The sequence below is a fragment of the Excalfactoria chinensis genome, chromosome 7, assembly GCF_039878825.1.
Source record: "Excalfactoria chinensis isolate bCotChi1 chromosome 7, bCotChi1.hap2, whole genome shotgun sequence".
NCBI lineage: Eukaryota > Metazoa > Chordata > Aves > Galliformes > Phasianidae > Excalfactoria > Excalfactoria chinensis.
This window is the reverse complement of record NC_092831.1, coordinates 3779693-3799991: the sequence shown is the minus strand read 5'-3', so window position 1 is coordinate 3799991 and position 20299 is coordinate 3779693. Positions and strand designations below refer to the sequence as shown.

The window sequence follows — 20299 nt, the reverse complement described above, 5'->3', positions numbered from 1 at the left end:
AGCTTACGCTATTTGGACAAATTTTACACAAGTTTAATGTATATTTAGGTAGAATTTCAAGTTTGTGATCAGAATCACATTTACAATTGTTTGATTCAACTGGTGCATTTGCCTTATAAATGTGACCACCTTCCTCTTCTTTCCCCCAACCCCATTTTTTCATATTTGGAAAAAGGTAACTGCAAAAATGGAACAGTTCATTGAGAAACCCTAGTGTCCTCCCAGTGTCCTAAGGGAAAAGACTGCCATAACACGAGCAGCATTGTGCCTTTATCAGCGCAGAGTAAGGGAAAAGTCTGCTTTGAATAATATGCAGCACAGAGCAATTTGAAAGACTGCCTTGCTTCAGTGTTGCAGTATTAAGAACTCTGCCACCTAACTATAAACTGGTGATGACCTTTTGCTTCTGAAATCTGAATCATCTTGTGAGTAAAAGAGCCCGCTACTGAATGCTGATAGATTTGCAAGAATGGTTGAGATAACAGCAGTTGGCAATGCTTGCAATTCAACAGTCTTGCCCCAGCTTTTTTCAGTAACAAGTCTAATTTAATTCTAGCTTTTCACTCCCTAATTGATCCCTAGGTGCTGGTATGTTTTCCACAATCCCTTGCTAGGAAGACAGAAGGAGGACAGGGCAGTTACTTTCCTGTAAAGAATTGAGAATGAGAGACTTTTTGTTCAAGTTCTTTTACATGTAATGACCCCATGTTTGGGGATTGTTGTGCTTTGATGATGCGAGACTTATTGTGTTTGAAACAGAAATATAGCAAACTTATAATGGTTTCCTCTGGGATACGGAGTTTATCACAAAAGTATAGGATGAAACTGTTAGACAACTTTTAAGCCTCGTGAATGTCACAAATTTCAGATGGTATATAAAAATAATTATATATGCTGGCTTGTAAATTAAAGCTGTCTGAAATATTAGCGTAGGAAACATGCTAAAATATGAAATGAATAGGCATTTAAAAACTGGCACTTTCGAGATAAGTTTGCTAATTTTCTTTTTTGAAGTAACTCATAGGCTACTTTGTGGCTCTACCTTTGTATATCATTACTGTGCTGAGGATTTGCTTTTGATCTCCTTATGCAAGCAGCATGGCTCGTGGTAAAATATAGATTATGAAATCAGAAATGACAGTTTCATTACTGCCAAAGTTGATGTAAAACGAGTGCTTTAACTTTGTTTTAGGGGGAGGAGACCTTGAGGATTGAAGATATTCTTGCTGTGATTGAGGAGGAAGGGGACTCTATTGCTGTCGTTCTGTTCAGTGGGGTGCAGTACTACACAGGCCAGCTGTTTGACATCCCTAGAATAACAAAAGCTGGCCAGAAAAAGGTAGGATTGCTCCAAGCCCAACCTAAATGTCTGTGTGTGTATATATGTATATAGGGAAATATCTTTGATTTCCTCTTTTTGTGCAATAAACTGGAGCATATGTGGAAATCTGTGGGACTCCTGATAAAAGGTAAAAGCATGCTGTGGTGCACAGATCGTTTGGAAACTGAGTGCTGTGGGAAGAAAAGAGGGCTGAGGGAGCTGATTTTTATAGGTGGGGTCTTAAGTTGTGTGGAGAGGTTATGAATGACTTGACTTCTACCAGGCTTCCCCTTAAGGATGGAATTCGAAGAGGTTCAGTGGAGTGGAGGGGGAGGTGAGGTAATCACAGCTTCCATAGGGGGACTCTTTTAGTGGATGTACCTTTATCTCATTCAAGATTAAACCACTTCCGGATGAATTTATTTAGTATCACTGGGTTTTTGCAAAGCGTCTAACTACTTATGGTCAGATGTTTTAATTCTGGAGATGCTCCTGACTATATCAGGGTGTGTCTTCCATTGCTGTAGGCATTTCTTTGGAGGTCAAGGGTGTAAGCTGTGCTCTGGAAAATGATGGTAAAGAGCATAGCACGTATGAGAAAAGCAGGTGCTTCAGGGGCTGTGATTTATAAAAAGAGGGGGGTTCTGGCTGAGCAGCACCTGATGACAAAATTGGTTCTGAACATAATATAAAACAAGACCAACTTTTGACACAGATGTAGTGAGCCAATGAAGATACAGATGAAGGCAATCAGCTGCAGGGGCAAATGGGTCTGTGCATCAGCTCCAAGTAGCTCTATAAACAACGCCTTTGTGGTGCCTTCCTCTTCCAGTGTTTTTTCTAAAGGTAAGCAGTCAGAAGGCTGGGCTGTAACATCTGAAGGGCAGACAGGTGATTGATGGGGTGATGCCAGCCAGTGCACTGCTCACTCATGCTCTCTGTTGCAGCAGAACTGTTTGCTCATCTGCCAGCACTCACATACGTAGCACACCTCTGAATCCCCTCTGTGAAGGGTCTGAAAGATCTGAGATCTCTCTTCACTGTAAATATGAACAGTCTGGGAAAAATCTCTTTGCATTCTCTCTTACAGATGCCCACTGGACTGTGGGGCATATATTTTAAGGAGCAGAAGCTCTGTGGCTTCATTGAAAGCTATAAACTAACTCAGTGACACGCTGAGACGTGTTCCAGGGGAAAAATAGTCACTGATAGTTTGTTCATACAGAGCAAAAATGGGCTTGATGGTTATATTATTTGAGAGGATAACCAGGATGTGTTATAGAGAGCTTAACGTTTCCATAAGACTGTGCAAGTCAAAGTATTAATTCAAGCAGGAGGGGAGTGTGGGCTGCTGTGTCCCTATGAATACCTCTGAATGAATGTAGACATAAACTGTGCACGCAAGTAATAAACCTGTTCATGGATATTGTGTGTTGGACTGGGAAGTGAGTACATTCATGACCTGGAATGTCATCATCGTGTTTAAAGAAAAGTAGTGCTTGAGTGCCTAGATAGCCTTAAAAGCAAAGCATAAGGCAGCCCTTGTTGTTCCCCTACTGTCAGCTAGATTCAGCTCCACATCCTTATGGATTCTGCCTCTGGGCTAAGTGATGTTTATATGTTTATACAAAACTATTTTTTAACATACAGTTTCACCACACTTAAACAATCAGCATACTGCAAATATTTACTTGAACAGCTATTAAATCAGCAATTCATGGAGAGTTTGCTGTGTTAATAGTGGTGTTTTTTCTGTAAGCTGCTGCTGCTTGATCTTGGAGATTCTGGTTACTAAAAGCAAAATGCTGGGTCCTTGAACAAAACTGGCTTCTCTCTTCAGTTCCAAGGTCAGAACTGATGTTAGGAACTGATGTTGGGCCACAGGAGAGCAAGGAACAAATGCTGACCCAGCCGTCAGGAGGAGGAAATATGATGAAAAGGAAACAGCCTTCTCTGCTTAAGAAATTTGAGTTTAGGTGATTAACCTGGATTGGATTTAATCCAGTGCTTTTGGTCCTTAAGTTTGAAACAAGTTGAACTTGAAATGCAGCGTCAACTAGAACAAATCTTGACTATATTGGGCAGTAAGGCTACTGAGATTTCAAGCGTCTAGGGCAGATTCCAGGTAGTTATGATAAGCAGCTGCTTTTTTTCTCTCCATAAAGGCTTTTCCATATGCTGTTTGAAGAAGTATTTTGCTTCTATTGTTTTTTTTCCTCTTTTATGGATCAGTTAGGGAATGTTCGGAGAACTGAGGATCCAGTGTCCTCCCTGAGTGGAAGAGTTGTTGTTTGTCATGCTGATGTTTCGGTGTCTCACAAAGTCAGCTTGATGACTGAAGGGGAAATTCCAATGTCATGTGGCAGGTCAAGCAGAGCTGTGTACATGTGACTCCATTGCCTGTTGGGATTAGTTGTTAGCATCCATGTAATGTTTCTTTTCCATACACTACCTATCCCTAGGCTTAACAGGCTTTTAGGACTTGAAGACCATTTCTTCAAGAGCTTCTGGACCTGATGCAACCAGCAGAATGACTGTCTCATACATGACATTAATATGAAGTCCTTTCAAATGTGCATTTAAAAAAAGGATGTGCCTAAGAAGTGAAGTTGAGAGCAGAAATATTGGGCTCTCCTTACTGGCATTGAAGAGTAGTGAATGGTTCCGTGTTCGTGAGAGCAAGCCATGAATCTGGGGAGAGTTGACAACAAGTAATAGAGGAGAAGACAATATGAGATAGTGTTATTTGAGAAGAGGGGGAAGAATGGAAGAATAGCACTAGTCAACTGGTGTGGCTGAGGAAAAAAAAAAGTCCTACAGATGGTCTTAATTATTGTAATAGACAATTGAAATAAAGTCCTGCAGTGCTTTACCCCATCAGGGCTTAGCTAGAGGTCTGAGCCACAAGCTCTGGAGGTCTGGAAAATGTCCTAGGATCTTTGAGGTCAATCATTTATGAATTAAGTTACCGATTTCCTTTTACATTTTTTAAGCCAATTTCCTAAGTTCTCTGCGTACGTTAAGATTCTTCCCAGAGTGAAAGCTCTGCACATAGACAGCTTCATTAAGTCATTAAATATTAAATGAACTAAATTAAGCTTGAAAAATTACCTCAGGCTATTTTTCCATCTTAGGTCCCTCAGATAAATCAAAATTACAGTGTATTGTGTGAGAGACCCATCAGCAGGCTGAAGGAGGATGTAACAGTTTTTCTTGTTCCACATTTCTGTGCTTGCTATAGAGGTTGTAGGAGATTTAGTTGTTTTATTCCTCTGCAAGCAAAGAAATGGCTGATTTCTAGGAGTCTGCCTTTCAAATATGATTTTCATTTTATAAGTTACATTGTACTTTCCACTGTCTCTGTACAGTATGTAAAGTATTTTAATCTCTCGAGTCCCAGTAGGAGGAGATTTAAGATCCTTCATCTTCATTTCTTTTCCCGTCTCGCTCTAAATGTCCCAGCTTTGCTTGTGTGAGGCTGTCATTTCTCTCCGTCTCTCCAAATGTCATTGTCCATGCTGAGCTGTTACCTGCTGGTTATCAGCAGCTACCCAGACACGTTGCAGAAATGACTTTTAGATGTTAAAATAAAATGGAAGAGGCAGGGGAGTGCTCGAGTCCTCTACATTGCCCGTAACAGATGGGGAGCTCTGCTTTCCCCACACCTAGGGAAGTGACGTTCCCACGCAGTCCCTGCTCTGCGTGGTGTGTGCAGGGAGAGCTGCTTCAGTTTGTTTTACTTCTTCCATGAAATCTGTGTGGCAAAACATTTGCTGTTCACGCAGCTCGTGCCAGACGCCTTCCTAGGAAAGCCAAGCAGCATCATCATTTTTGGGGATGACAACTTGAGCAAAACATGAGTGATCCCAGGTTTTCCGTGGTGATGCAAGAAACCTGTCAACACAGAACTCAGGTTCTCAGGCTCATGAAGTTTAACGGTGCACTGTGGGATTTGCCAAGCCATTTCAAAAGAGTGGGGGTTGGTTAAATTGCCTGAGGGATATGTCCCATGGGTGGCATGCTGGTGGATGTCTACTTGGAGAGCTGCAGGTGCATGCAATTGGGGCAAGCCAACAGCTACCAGCCAGTTTCAGTGCTCAGAAACACTTGGGCACACTGAGGTTACAGGTGTAACTCTGGCTGTGGGACATCTATCTAGCACCATGGCTGCGAGGGCATCCAACCTCCTGGTGTCACAGAATCATAGAATGGTTTGGGTTAGAGTGGGACCTCAAAGCCCATCCAGTTCTTACCCCCTGTCATGGGTTGGTTGCCCCACACCAGTTTAGGCTGCCCATGGCCGCATTCAAAAACTGGCCTTGAGTCCCTCCAGGTATGGGGTATCCACAGCTTCTCTGGGTGCCTCGCCATCTTCTCTTATTTTCATTCTACAGTCTTTTCTCAATTATTCATCTTGTACTTCAGTATATTGTAGAAATTATTGCTTATGTGTAAGGAAGGAAGGAGCAAATGAATTAAAGAAAGAATTTACCATAGAGTTGCATTTCTTAAGGATTTTTTTCATGAGCACCAAGTTCTTTTGTATTAATTTTGTTAATGTGTTGCCACGCTTGTTTTCCAAGACTCCTAACATATTGCAGTATGCTTGTTTTTCACTGAAACCAGTGAATTTCTTATAGCAGTTTCAAAAGATTGGTCTAGTTCATATGTGTGTAAATATTTAAATCCAGACAATGGATGTTTTGAAGCCAGGTTAATGTCTTAAGCTTTCTCATTCAGTAGCAGATTGGCTTTAGTGCCTTGTTTTCTGAACCAAAACCATTTTATCTCTCTGGATGAGAGCATTCCCATGGGTATCCAGTGCGCTTCAGCCTCTCTGCATAAACCTCTCCACTTATGTTGATTTGTCCTACCTTACTCCTGGGCATCTCTACAAAGACGAGTTGCAGTGTGAAGGTTGGAATATTTATTGGAACTCTGGTTCTGTTTAATAGCAGATGCTTATATTATGCAAATACAATGGCGGTGGGCTTTCTTCTTCCCATCATTTTGGGTTGGCTTTTCCAGCTGATAACTTCACTAGTTCCTCCACTAGAATTCCTGTTGGATCTTCTTAAAATGCTGCCTCATTCAAATTGTTATCTATCTTCTACAGAGGATTAAATATACCAAAGTATTGTTTAAATAATTCAGTTCAGACTCCCTTCGTGCAAGAAACAGCAAGAGATTCTTAAAAAAAAAAAAAAAGAAGAAAAATCCTTTGTTTTATTATTGGATGCTGTTTTTTTTTCTGAAGCCTGGGCTCTCACTCTTATGCCTACCATGCTGTTTTCAAGCTGGCTGTTTGTGGTTTTTAAAGCAAAATGCAAAATAGCATTTTATTTGTAGTCTAGGCACAAAAGGCACTTTTATTTCTCTGTGCTTAAATAAACAGCAAAGTTAAGATGACTTTCTTAGTTAAAAAAATGCTGCCATCCAGTGGCTGTTTTGTGTGTAAAACTGCTATTTGTTACCTATACATCTGCATGACCTATCTTTTTTTTTTCCTCCTTCCTTGCATAGTGCCCTACACAAGGTTTGGTCATTAAAGTACGTCATTTTTAACAGAGAAATGACAATGTGTTTACAAAGGCAAAAATCCTTAAAAATCAATGTGTTGCATAGGATGCTTTCTCACTAATTTGGATCCCCAAAGTGCAACATCATGGTTTGAAAAGTGAGGGGACTTTAAGCATAAGAAAACAGTGAAATCTATCTGCTCATCTCTGAATAACACCATTTTGTATGTTACTATTTTTCCTCTGCCCAGAGCTTCTCTGAGTGCTTATTTCAAGTGATTCCACTTTACTGCATGAGAAAAAAAATAGAAATCTAAACTATCTTCAAGTGTCCTTGAGGACAAGCCCATAATGCAATTCACAGTTTTGGTAGATACCTACAGCATGGATATCTTGTTTGTAGTAAAAGAGTATATGGACCTTGGAACTTGTTATCAAGCCTGCATAGAGAGCAATATGTACAACTCTAAAGGTACTTTCTCAAAGTAGTTTTAGGGTGTTGGTTATTGTGATAAACGATATATTAAATATCTTTCCTGCAGGGTTGCTTTGTTGGATTTGACTTGGCTCATGCTGTTGGGAACGTTGAGCTCAGTTTGCATGACTGGGGAGTGGATTTTGCGTGCTGGTGCACCTACAAGGTAAAAGAGATTCCTCGTTTGAGGTCCTCTGTAATCTCATTTACAGATGTAAGATGAGTATGAGATATAGCTGCGATGTTATTCACCAAAGCTTGGGCTGAATCTTTGAACCAGCTGTAACATCTTTTGGTGAATAATGACTTGAGTGGTGGTTCCAAAAAGTCAGCGGCAATTTTTGTTGTTAGTGTTAGTGGATGATGATAGATGCCAGCAATGGCTAAACGTCTGCCCTGATGCACTCTCAGATCTCTGGCCATGGAATCAAAGGCTAACCTCTTATTTCCCACACTGAGAATGTCTTGCCACGGTGGGGTTTTTGTAATCTGTCCCTAAGTTAGAGCAACTTAAGAAGATTTTCAGATCATACAGTAAGATTCTTTTAGCTTTCTTCACTTTCACTTGAGATTGAGAATCAACAGATGCAGTTAAATGAATTATTTCTCTATATGTTGAAATGTGGGTCTGCTGCAGCCTTTTGTCTGTTAGATTTCAGATCTCATATGTAAGCCCAAGAATATTTTTAGAAGTAATTTGATAAAAAAAAAATACATCTACTTCTACCTACGTTAGCACTTCGAGACAAGTGCTAAGATCTCCATTTTAAAAACCATGAGAAATATTGAAATTAGTCTGTTTTATAGAACAGGGTGAGGTAAGAAAAGCTATACATTACAGTTAACGAGCACAGAAGATGCTTACATGTTGATTTATTCTTTCCAGTATTTAAATTCTGGAGCAGGAGGTCTCGCTGCTGCCTACATTCACGAGAAGCATTCCCAGAGCATTCAACCAGCGTAAGTGTATTTCTGTACTTAAATAAAAGGAGCTGTGAAAGTATTCCTGGTCATAGACCTGTGATGTGTTTGTATGGATGGATGCAGAAAGAAATTCTGAGCTTCAAAGAGTTATTAGACTAATATTTGTTGCTGACTTATTACCTTAATGAAGAGGGTAGTGCAAGTTTAGATAATCCGGTTATCTGACTTTTTAGCTGAGAAGGGTTATTTTATGCTAATGTAGGTATCTTTTGAAATTATTAGTGTATGAGCTCACGTCTTCAATAATTTCATCCTTGAAGGCTCCTATTGGTTCTAAACTAAGTGTAATCATAAAAGAGAATGCTTATAATATAAGAAACCCAAATCATGCCTGTGAGACTGCTTAATGTAAAGAGAATGCTTAATATCTTCCTTTAAAAAATGGATTTTTTTTTAAATCATTCAAGTCTCTGATTGGTGAAACAAAATCAAAGGCAATTTCAGCTCTGTGTCTAATAGCTCTTTAATACTGGCATGTTTTCATTAAAATTATATTCACTGGTAAAGCTGGGAAGCATTACATGGAGATCTGTGTTCTCAAAGAGTTCATAATCCAGGAAAAGCTGTGCTATCAAAATTGAAGTTAGCTGCATTTAAAGAAAAAATAACCTGTTATTTAAAGCATTGTCTGCCCTTTATGTATATTAAGAACAGTAGGATTAATACTTTTAATGCGTTGACAAATGTAAACACATTCTGGCTTTAATGCTTGGAGAATTTGCTTTTATTTTAGCTTGAGGAAGGCAAAGTTAATCAGGTTTCAGAGAAATAATATTATAATAAACAGCTTCGCTGTGCTATGTGTTGGTTTCAGACAGTCTAGACACCCAGGAGATAACAAAATAACGCTGGTAAGTTCTTCTCAGTCACCCATAACAGAAAACTCATTAGGATGACATATGACGTGCTGTGAGCTGATTTGATCTTCACGTGTGAATGCAGGCAAAACATTCCAGATATTGCGATAGTGCTGCTGGAAAGGTGTCTGTTAGTCCACCATTAGTCAGCAGGTGCAGGCTTGGTCTTCTGGCCTCCAGCCTTGGCTGTGGTCTGCAGGGAGGATGCTGGACAGAGGTGGAAAAAGTGGACCAGCTGGAAATCACAGAATAGCAATGGAAAAGAATGAAAAAAGCCTCAAGAACTTTGAGTCTTTCAGCTTTCTTGATGAAATGTTGGAACTTCAGGGAGGGCACTGGCTTGGTAGTATAGGGAAGGGCTTAAATTAGTTTTTCCTGAACCTGCTTCTTCATACATAATCATTAACTTGTGTATCAGATCTGAATGCTGAATGCCTTAAATACAAATGCTTGTATGAAACAGTATTTTTCAACCTGGGACTCAATTAAGAATATTATTCCGGGCTTCCTGTATAGACCTTCTGCATTATTTAATCATAGTTATTTCATATTTCCTAAGATTTGATAATGACTCTCCAAACTGTTTGTAGCTAATATACCCTGGTTGCATTGTTTCTTTCTTTTTCCCCATCAACCAGCCTTTTCAGGTTTCCAAATAAGACAGTGAGACAAAGGAGAATTTGTCTTTGTCAAAGTATTCAATTTTATAGCTGATTTAAATGCAGAGCAATTTGCTGTATGTTGTACAATCAAATAGAGTGGAATTTAACTGCTCTGGAAGTTGCAGTTTTTATGTGGAATCTAAAAAAAGTCTTTGGCTGTCGTCTGAATCAAGGATGACACCCAGTGGCCAGACAACTTCATTCAAAACAGAAGCACTAAACACTGTTTCTTTACTCCTACCACATCCATACATAAGGGCTAATTAAGTTCCATTCCAGCTGATAGCCCTTCGTCATTTAAACCACTTGAAATATTGTTTCTTTTGCTCGTGATCACTATTATCAATGTTACTTAACCCACTTCCATGGATTTGTTTCAACCCTTATATTTTCTGGAAGTTATTGACTATGTAGTTATTTATCTATTGGAATTATATATTGTATTTTAATATTAAAAATACATATATACATGTTCTGACCATAATTCAGAAAGTCAAACCCAGAATGTTTGCCAAGTGCCTTTTTCTATTACTTTGAGGCAAAAAGGACTTAGGTACTTAGTGGAAATTTAACAACTTAATCCAAATTTCTTTACATAGACACTCCTAAGCCCAGCTGCTGCCATTCATCAAAGGCACATAGAGGTGTTTTGTTGCTGTTTTTTATGGTTTCCTTTATTTCCCTAAGTGTGCTTTTTTTCCCTCATGCTCAGTCTTGCTAATAGGAACAGTGCAAGCAAATGGGTGTTGTTGTTGCAGCCATGGCTGCACAGATGTTGCTCCATCCAGAGTCTGCTCCATGGACTAGAAAACAGTGAAAACTGCTGCTTTTTGTACTCTTTCTTTGTGCATATATGCATATGTAGTAAGATGTATTAATTTGTTCAGTAGCCTTCCCACAGAAGACAGGGCCGTCCCAGAACTGGTTTCTGCTTTGAGTCTGCAAACTGAGGTGTTGTGGCAGCTTAACTGCAAACCAAACAACCCCAAACCTGCATTGTGCAGTAATACCGTGTCACATCTCAACAGACAGATGCAATCACCGATCTCACTTCTATTTATGTGCAAACTTCCCACCACTTCTCTTGGAAGTTGGTAATTCACCAGTTCAAGAGCTGGGTTTGATCCCTGGGCCAGGTGGTCAGAAGGTAGAAGCTATGGGCAGCACAAGCTTATCTGTTCTCTTCTTCTGCGTCACTGCAAATGCTATCCTGCACTTGAGCTTAGCTAGGTATGGTCCTCTAACTCATAGCAAGGCCATGGGTTTAAAAGTTACATGTTGTAACCACACTAATTAACATCTGTACCTGAATATTTTGGGTAGTCCTTCAGTAGTACACTATCTTTCTTCCCACAGTACTAAAATTTAATCAGTCTGACATATATGGGCCCCATATATCCCTATTCTCTCATGATCTCAGCTCCTTGAAGTCTATTTTATTACTTGAATGGCTCTTTTTTAATACCTGTTCTATCTATATCACATATATCACAGAGCAATATACTCTTGGCTAATTATGCTAGAGCCATTTCTGTGGCAGTAGACCTGGGCAGAGCTATGAAACACTGCTGATGCATTGACCACTGTCTGCATACTGATCTCACCCCACCAAATTTCCATTTAAATTCTATTGTGTTGCAAAGGGGAGGTTTCCAAGGAACAGGCAGCACTAAGGTGGCAGACTAATACTGAAATTCAGCTTGACCTGCATTTTGAGCTTGGAGAAGCCTTTTTTTTCCCTGTTTTCAACTTCTCCATTTATGAAAAGAAGTATAATGATAATTTGCTATGCCGGTTAGCTGCAATGGGGACATAGTGGGCATAGTGGGGATGGGTTGGTGGTTGGTCTTGATGATCTTAGAGGTCTTTTCCAACCTTAATGATTCTTTACAGAAATGTAGAAGTTTTCAAGCTTGGGTAGAATAGATGGCACAGCAGCAGTCAGGTGTTCTTAGCAGCTGTGAATGCATGGTGAGCTTAGCCCTGCTGTCAGCTGACATAAGGGATGGGGAGGGGACGAACTTGCGGAGTCTTGAGATAGGAGCAGAAAAAAGTCCTCACTGAATCCTTGTAAGAAAAAGTAAGGCACAATTTTGAAAGATGAAAGGGAAATAAATATATGTAAAGCAGTCGGGAGAATAATAGATAAGACTTGGCAGAGGATTAAATGAGAACTGTACACAGCCTAGTGTTTAAAGCAAAAGGATTTATCAAGACTTCAGCACGGACTAGCAGCAGGTAGAGGTTAAAAATAAAAAGTTTTAAGTGATGTGAAGAAGTGTTGTGTGTGCAGGAAGCAGCTGACGTGCAAATCACGTTGGCTTTTGCTATAATGTTAAGAAAGAAAGAAGAAATAAAAGCAACCATTCCATAGTACCTTTGAGAAGGACAAGATAGCCTCAGATGAATTCTTCATACGTAGAGGTGAAAAATCAACCGTTTCTATTAGATCTCTCTTCTTTTGGTCTTCATGAAAATTGAAGATACCAGAACACAAAAGGTTTCTCTTTGTCTCTTTATGTAGACCTGCATTTCCTTTTAGTAGGTGAACTGTTGCAGTGATATGTGATAAATGTAAGCTGTGTCAGTGCCTGATGTCTCTCCTTCCCTCCTCTCCCTGGCCCCCACCTTACTTCCCTGCCAGATCCTCTCTTCCCATTTGCTGTATTTTGGAAGTAGTTGCTCATTTCCTTCTCAGGTTGGTAGATCTGGTTGTTTTCCTTTAGTTATCCCCTTGATTTCTGGAGAGATACCATATCCCTTTTAGAACTGGAGCTGCTTAATCCCCAAATGAAGTAGCTGGAGCTTCTTTGATGCTGAGAGCAATATAGCTTTGGAGTGAGGTGATTATTGTCAGGAGTGAGGGAGAATAACAGAAATGTTGGGAGGGTTGCTTTATAACTACAGTGCCAGAAAAGTTGGTTAAAATGATTCTGGGAGCAGCGGGCTGATGTTCTGATGGTTGCCCTTGGAATCTTATCAGACCTGAATATCTTGACACTGCTGAAAACTGGGTAGAGCACCTTGGTCTGGCCAAGTTGGTCTAAAGAAGCAATGCTGAGACTTCCAGGACTCTGCACTGAACACGGTGTGATGGGAAGTCAGGGGTCACAGATGATACTGTGTATGCTGCTGTGTGCAGAAGGGCCTGTCATAGTCCCAGTGCATTCAAATTGTGGAGTGATGTATAGGCAGTGTCTTTGTGGAGCGCAACACGTGTCCCCAGGGTGGATGAAGTGCTCTGTATTGAGGTAGAAACAAACTGTTTCTTTGCCAAGGAGATGAGAGCAATTTAGATCCTTGAGCTAATTTAGAAACCAAAAGTTAATACCTCCCTTGGGAAAAGACTGTTTAGGAATAAAGGCATCGGCTAATTAGGCTTAATTGCATTGTCTTGGGACAAGTGATTTATTAGGCCAGTCTAGACCCATGATGGGCCTGCAGGGGTGTGTTCTCGCATGCACCAGCTGAATGGCAAATATCCAGTAGTACTTTTTAACTTTGGAATAAGTCTTTGGGACAAAAAAGAGGTTAATGTGCATTCACATCACCTATTCCCACTTTCATCTTTTCAGCTCTGTACATCCTTTTATGTCACTGCCATGATTTTTAGCTTGTTCTATGTCAAGCGTTTTCTATCTTCCTTCAAATCCTCCCCTGTAATTAAGCTTCATCTTCAAGCAGTCTTGCTTCTTTTCTCATTATAAATAATCCTCCCATTTTCTCCTCCCTGAAGGTGTTTCCTTATGTGTTGTCATCACTGCCTTGTTTAGGTTTTAAGGTCTGCAAGAGAGGGCCTGTGAATCTCCTTGTAAATTCAAGGGATTATGTACAAGTAAAGTTGCTGTATATCAAGTATGCATCCCCTATAGTGCAGCTTGAGTGTGTGTGAAAGTGATGCGTTGTTATCATTACCTTTTTGTCCTCCCATGATACACAGACCTTTACTAGAAGTTTGGAATTCTTAATCTTTGCAGCAGAGCATGTGGAAAATCAGACGTGGTTCCATTTATATTTCTCAAGTACAGGGGTTTTAAAAAGCGTAGTGCTGAACTGATATCTGCTTCTGACTGTAGGCATCAAAATGCTGAAATAAGCACAGATAAACAGGCAAACAAAAGCAGTTAGCCTCTCTGAGTCATGTATTCTTGCAAGCAGTATTTATAGCATTGATGGTTTTGGCTGCAGACGTCTACAGATATCTTACAGGCAGATTTGGGGGTTTTATGTGTATTTAAACTTCGGCCTGATCACTTGCTTTTTCATTTGTCCAAAACTCCAGCAATATGAAGAAATATCTTTTCAAGCATTCTTCTCACAGCGTTCTTTTTCCTGATATTGGTCAAATTCTTTTAGTTCTTTATGGTATTCATTTGCCAACACCAATGTATGTGATGGATCAGAATCAATTCCAATTTCCCTTTAGTCTTTCCTTCTGGACCATGCTGGCAGGACACAAACCACTTGTTTTGCTCTGCCACAGCCCCCTCCCACCTCTATCCTTGGAAATGAGAGGGGGGAGGCAGCTATGTTTCTCACAGGGGCAATTTCCCATCTGAAGCCTGAAGCATTTCTCATCATTTGGTGTAAGACACAACTGCTTGAACACATGAAAGGAACCCAACAGGCTTAGGCTGGTGGAAAGGTGAATGTAGCCTAAGGGCAACTCTTGCATTCCCATTAACTAGCCAAGGAAGAGGTCCTGGGGCTCCCCTTGGAGTCTATGGCTGCTGTAATCTCTTTTTCCCACTTCAAAAGATAAGTGTTGTTAGCTGCTTGCTCTTTGTGCCTCCATTCTCCTCTTCCAGACAGGTAGTTCTAAATGCGCTTTTCTGCTGTGCTTTAGTTCTACCAGTAAGGAAAGGCAACGAGCTTCCTGCTGAATGAGCTTCCAGTGAGACAGCACTCACATTGGTGTCATACAGCAAAATGGAAGGAAAGCCCTCTTTGCATGCCTGAGGCCACTAAGTTATTATCTCTTCTCTTATGCTTCTTACTCTTTACTTTTTAATATGCACCCTTGCTTAGGGAGGGAAAAGCTGTTGGAGAGGGCCCAGAGGAGGGCCACAAAGATGATCAGAGGGCTGGAGTGCCTACCCTACAAAGGTTTTAAGTTGAAGGAGGGAAGCTTTAGGTTGGCTATCAGGGGGAAGCTCTTTACTATGAGAGTGGTGAGGTGCTGGAACAGGCTGCCCAGAGAGGCTGTGGATGCCCTGTCCATCCCTGGAAGTGTTCAAGGCCAGGTTGTATGGGACCCTGGGCAGTCTGGGCTCGTATTCAATGTTGGTGGTTCTGCATGTAGGGGAGGGAGGGAGTTGGAGCTTCATGATCCTTGAGGTCCCTTCCAACCCAAGTCATTCTGTGATAGTTTTATGAGCAGGTTTGGGATGGGCTGTAACTCCATACAAACACCTGTGCTCACTCTGGTGCCTGAAGAGAAGTGAGATACTGGGAGGGACGCTGCACATTCCTCTCTCGTCCCCTTCTTTCTCCAAGTCTGAATCCAATCTGTGAGCTCCCTTAATTTCTTGTCTTAGACTTCAGTAACATCAGTTCGAATCTTTCAGTGCCATTTAGTGACAGTAAATGGTTTCTAATACAACTATATGATTCTATAGCAACTATTCTGATGCTTAGAACTTTGAATTCAATTAGTTTTAATCTCTGACATACATTTAGAACAAAACCCCTCATCTAATGTAGATTGCTTTTTGTTTCAGGCAAAGAGCAGAGGTGATAACTCTTGCATTTTAGCTAATAAGGATTCCAGTATGATAACGGCCTTGCATTAATATTGTGATTGCCGTATTCAAAAACAACAAGGGCTCAAGGAAGCACATCTTCGCAGATCTTTAAATTTTCATATAATAGTTCAGTCAGGTACATTTATTATTTAGAAATCTATCTAGATATTATCCCCTCAAAGATTCATTTAAGGGATTGAGGAGACTGTGTAGTAAATGCATCATAATAATGAAAATCATCCAAGTCTCCTTTAAGTCAGAACTAACAGTTAGAAGTATTTCTTGGAGGGAATGTTGCTTCTGCTTCTTGTTTAATTTAATCTATTTGGAACAGCCTAGAAAAATTTACTGAAATCTGAAGGAATGTAAGAATGTAATATGCTTTTTCTACCACCATAATATAATTGGGAACTATTCAATACTTTATAAAAATCACTGAGAATGTTATTAATATATCTATATGTTACTTGGCTCCCTTCTTGATTTTTAATTTCTGATGCTAGGGAGAATACTTGATTTTTACCTCCACTAAGTGTGTTAGCATACTGTTGGCTGTATTTCCCCTCTTCACGGATCTAATATTTCTCTAGTGCCAGTGATATATGAGCACTTTGTGCTAATAGTTATTCACAAGCTGATTTAAGTTTTTTAATTCATTATCCTTAGAGGGGTTGATTTTTGTTGTTTTTTTTGCAAGAACTTTTCCCAGCCCACAATTTTGTCTGCTGCTTCATCATGCTTTACTTTTGTCTGATGGTAAATGAAGTTATCGTCCCTCATCACAAGGTTTGGTGCAGAATTGCCAGTCCTCCTGGCCCTGATTGCACTTGAGATGGAGCAGCCGTTCCTCTGCACTTTGTCTCTTGCTGCAGAAGTGAGCTCCATCTCCTTTCCTTCTAACCTGGAGGGGTAATGCAGAGGGACATGTTGAAATTTGCGTATTCCCATTTGTGTTGAGCCTAAAAGACTAACAAGGGAAAAAAAATCGATGCAAGAGGAGCATGTGCAACCTCTGTCTTCAAATACCTACTGGCCGTAAATCACCTTGTGCTTGATTGACTGAACAGCCTTGGTTTTTCACCGAAGAGTCTCTCTAATTGTGGCAACGGCTGCATTGAATTCCCCACCCTTGAGAGCACAGGAGCTGAGAGCTGACCGGTTACTTTTGGAGGAAGAAAAATGTCTGTTATATCTGTTATGAAACTGGCTTTTCATGATAATGGTCTAAAAAATGTGATGCTGGGCAGAAAATGAATTACTTTTTTTTTTTTTTTTAAACCAAGACAGTCCTCAAAGTATTCTTTATTTTTTCCTGATACTAAAAATGCAAGCTGCTTAATAGAAATATCACACTATTAGCCCCTAATGCAATCATGTTACTTTGGTCCTTCGCCAAAGTAAGGCCTCATTGATATTAAATATGAAAAGCTACTACTTCCATAGTAACAACTTTTCATAAGGTTTAGATTGTTTTTCCACTAAGCTCTAAGAAACTGGTCTGTTAATAACAAATGGCATTGCTCACAAGTTGCATGTGCTTAATAATTAGGTAATAAATTGAAAAGCACCACAGTGTCTGGAAGTCAGAAAATACACAGGTCTGAGGCTAATAACTACCTGAGCTTCAAAAGCTTTATGAATTCTCTGAAAACAGATCCTGCTTAAAATTAAGTATAGCCACTGCATGGAAAAGAACAATGGATATTGTTCTCTTGGGATAAGGATTGTTCGTTTGGGATAAGGGTGTCTGAATAGATATAAGGGGAGTTTGGAGAGGAAGGTTCCTTAATATAACTTTGACAATCTTGACAAGGTTTTCTGAAGGAGACGGTGAGAGTTAGGTTTCCAAATACTACCAGAGCCTAATAGCTGGTTGCTAACTCCCCATGCAAATCCTCACAACAGTATATTCCTTATAGAAGGCACTCCATAACTGACAGCTTCACAGCATGTGAAGTATTTCACCTGTACGTGAGGGTTAAAATCCTTTGTATTTTACATTTCCATATGAAACTGGGTGTTAACTTCCCAATTATTCTTCAATTTGATTAAACAGACCCCTCAAACACACATAAAATGTAAGCAAGGAAGACTTGGGTTGAAGCAAGATCTTGCTTTGGTGTGCAGGAAGATTGGGACAGGCTTGGGTAATGGGAGTTTGTTTAGCAAGCCTTAGTTTCAAGCATGAGTGTTGAATAATGTCTTACTGTGTGAGTTTGTTTTGTTTCGGAACAGCTGTAAAATGTGTAGAAAATAAGCAAAGGAAAAGTACATATATATGCGTGTGTGTATATGTATATTTGTATATATATACACACACACTGATTTTTTTTTCTTTCTTGCCATAAAAGCCTGTTAAATGACATGGATCAAGAAAATATTGAATTCTGAACTCAACTGAAACCTGAGACTGGCAGCAACTTTTAAGCTTGAGAGAGTAATTTAGGAAAAGGCCGAGAGGAGGAGAAAAAGAAAGAGTGGCATCAGCCACTGCCTACAGCTTCCCTCTTTCCATCTGTATTTAAAAAAAAATTCAGTATAAAATACTCAAAGGAAATGTGTTTCTCCATCCTTACACGAACCTCATTACTAAGTATGTGAAACCATGTTAACGAGTATATTCTCGCCACTCACCAGAGAGTTAGGGCAGCACTGAGCGGTATTTCTGGGTCTGAAGGCTGGAGGCATAGAACGATGAAATTACTCATTTGTGATCAGGGAAGTCTGTGATAGTAAAGAAAATTGAAACTCCTCAAACTCAGTCAGTGAGCCAAAAATATGCTATGTAAAGTAATGAGTGTCTTTTCTACTTGCTTTCTTTAGGGGAGCCGATTCCCAATGCTATTTGTTCTAAATTTTGGCATTGAATCCAAACAAATGCAATCGTGCATTGTGGGAAGTGAGCTTATTTTCAGGCTGGTGTAATCTATGTTCACGTCATCCAGTTTCACATGCCTCAGCATCACCCCTGTGGCAGGTGGACCCCTGGCAGCTGAGGCAGTGTTGTACACTGTTAGTGTGTGTTTTGGGAGGGTAGGAGCACATATTCTATCTTACTCCTTTTCTCACTTGCTCCCAGTTTTCCAATAGTGGTTGCATAGTAGTATGTGTTGTGGCTTTGTGAGGTGGTACAGTTTTGTTTATACAAGCTCAAGTTCTGGGATTTATGTTAAGTCTGAATGTTATAGGAGATGCTCCTCCTCAGGACCCGACTCCTGGCTACTGCTTCTGTCCTTACTGCACTCTGTAGTGGAATATGCCTCACAATCTAGAACTAAACAGTCAAGTTGGAGATTTATATATAGTGAAATGGCGCTTTAGGTCTTTGGGATCGTAGTGTGCTCCTATGGTCTTACAAACTACAAGCACACGGAGTGGACATGGTTGGGAAATTCTTCAGTCTGACAGCGGTTCTGGGTGTGTGGGACTGCAGGAAGCTGAGCTAGGTGGCTATTGTTGGCCTTTGAACTCTCTTTTCCATTGGGAAGTTGTCTTTGTGGGCATAGTATGTCTGCTTCAGTTCTGTGTTCTTTGTGAACTTCTCATTTAAAGACGAGAGCCGGAGAAGGCATTGTATGAACTCTTAATGCTGATTTGCACTGATAGGTAGAACACTGGCACAAAAATCTGAATCCTTGCCAACACCCAGAAGACTTATAAAATAAAACAAGGAGTTAATGAAGAGCTTAGTAGCTACATCAGCTCCTTTGCATGCATACTCCATCCCAGAGCTACCCTTTATGACTTAGCTTAATCCATACCTCCATAAACAGAGCATGGTTTGCTGGTATATGCTCCTAACGTAGACACTGTGGAAGCAATGCATGTAAAATTTCTAGCTAGCATTATGACCTGATTATGGAGTGAAGAAATCTGTGCATGGTAAAGCCAGCAAATGTGTAGTAACACACTACTAATTTCACACTGTGTTCCCGTTGCAGCTCTTTAACATGCTTTCTCATGGGTATAAAATGATTTCTCACACAATGTAATGAAAAGATGCTCCCAGTGCATTGCCCTGGACTGCACAAGTCAAAATGCATTAATAGTATTTCCCTGTTTTCTGTATCACTACTCAGGAGTTTATTTTTCTTCTTGCTGAGAAAAGGAAATGAGAGCTGTGCTGCTTCAGGCTGTAAATTATAAATGGGTAGAATGATCATCTATAACTTCGACACAAAGGTCAAAGGAATTTTTTTGTTTATTTTCTGTGTTTTTTAACTGGATAATCTTTGATGTCTGTGCCACACATGCATCATGATCATTATATCACACGCTTTTGCATCATTAATGTAGCTAAAAACGAGGTGGCTCAAGTTATGAACAAGTAGTGCTTCAGTCTAATGCATACAGATAGGAAAGAGGGAAATGAGCTAAACAAAAATGCTTATTGAGGAGATTGTTCCCTGGTGTAAATGCTCTTAAAGGGAGTAGAGTTAAATGAGAGGGTACAGTTCCTTTCTGGAGTCATTTCCAAACCCAGCAAGTTCATTGATTTGAAAAATAAGGGAACATTCTGGTGTAAAGTAAATAATATGAAAAATCAGCAATATTCATGATGTGCTGAATTCTTGCATAAAGTTGCGCTAAGAAACTCTCTGCTTGTTTCTTGTTTAAAAATGACTTCTGTGCACAGACTGGAGAATGGCAGAATTTACTGGGAATGTCCCCATGCTTTTGGCCACCATTTAGATCTTTATAAGCAATGATTAGAATCCCTCTTGGTTGTCTTCTCCA

At 40.0% G+C, this 20299-nt stretch overlaps 1 protein-coding gene across 1 annotated transcript in view; it reads left to right on the top strand.

The window, feature by feature from the left end:
* KYNU (kynureninase) overlaps positions 1 to 20299 on the top strand; it is a 57179-nt gene that overhangs the window by 24900 nt on the left and 11980 nt on the right. The window contains exons 9-11 of the mRNA XM_072342149.1: positions 1193 to 1339; positions 7383 to 7481; positions 8202 to 8275. Of these exons, the coding sequence (XP_072198250.1) occupies positions 1193 to 1339; positions 7383 to 7481; positions 8202 to 8275 (320 nt within the window). The remainder of the gene's footprint in view (positions 1 to 1192; positions 1340 to 7382; positions 7482 to 8201; positions 8276 to 20299) is intronic.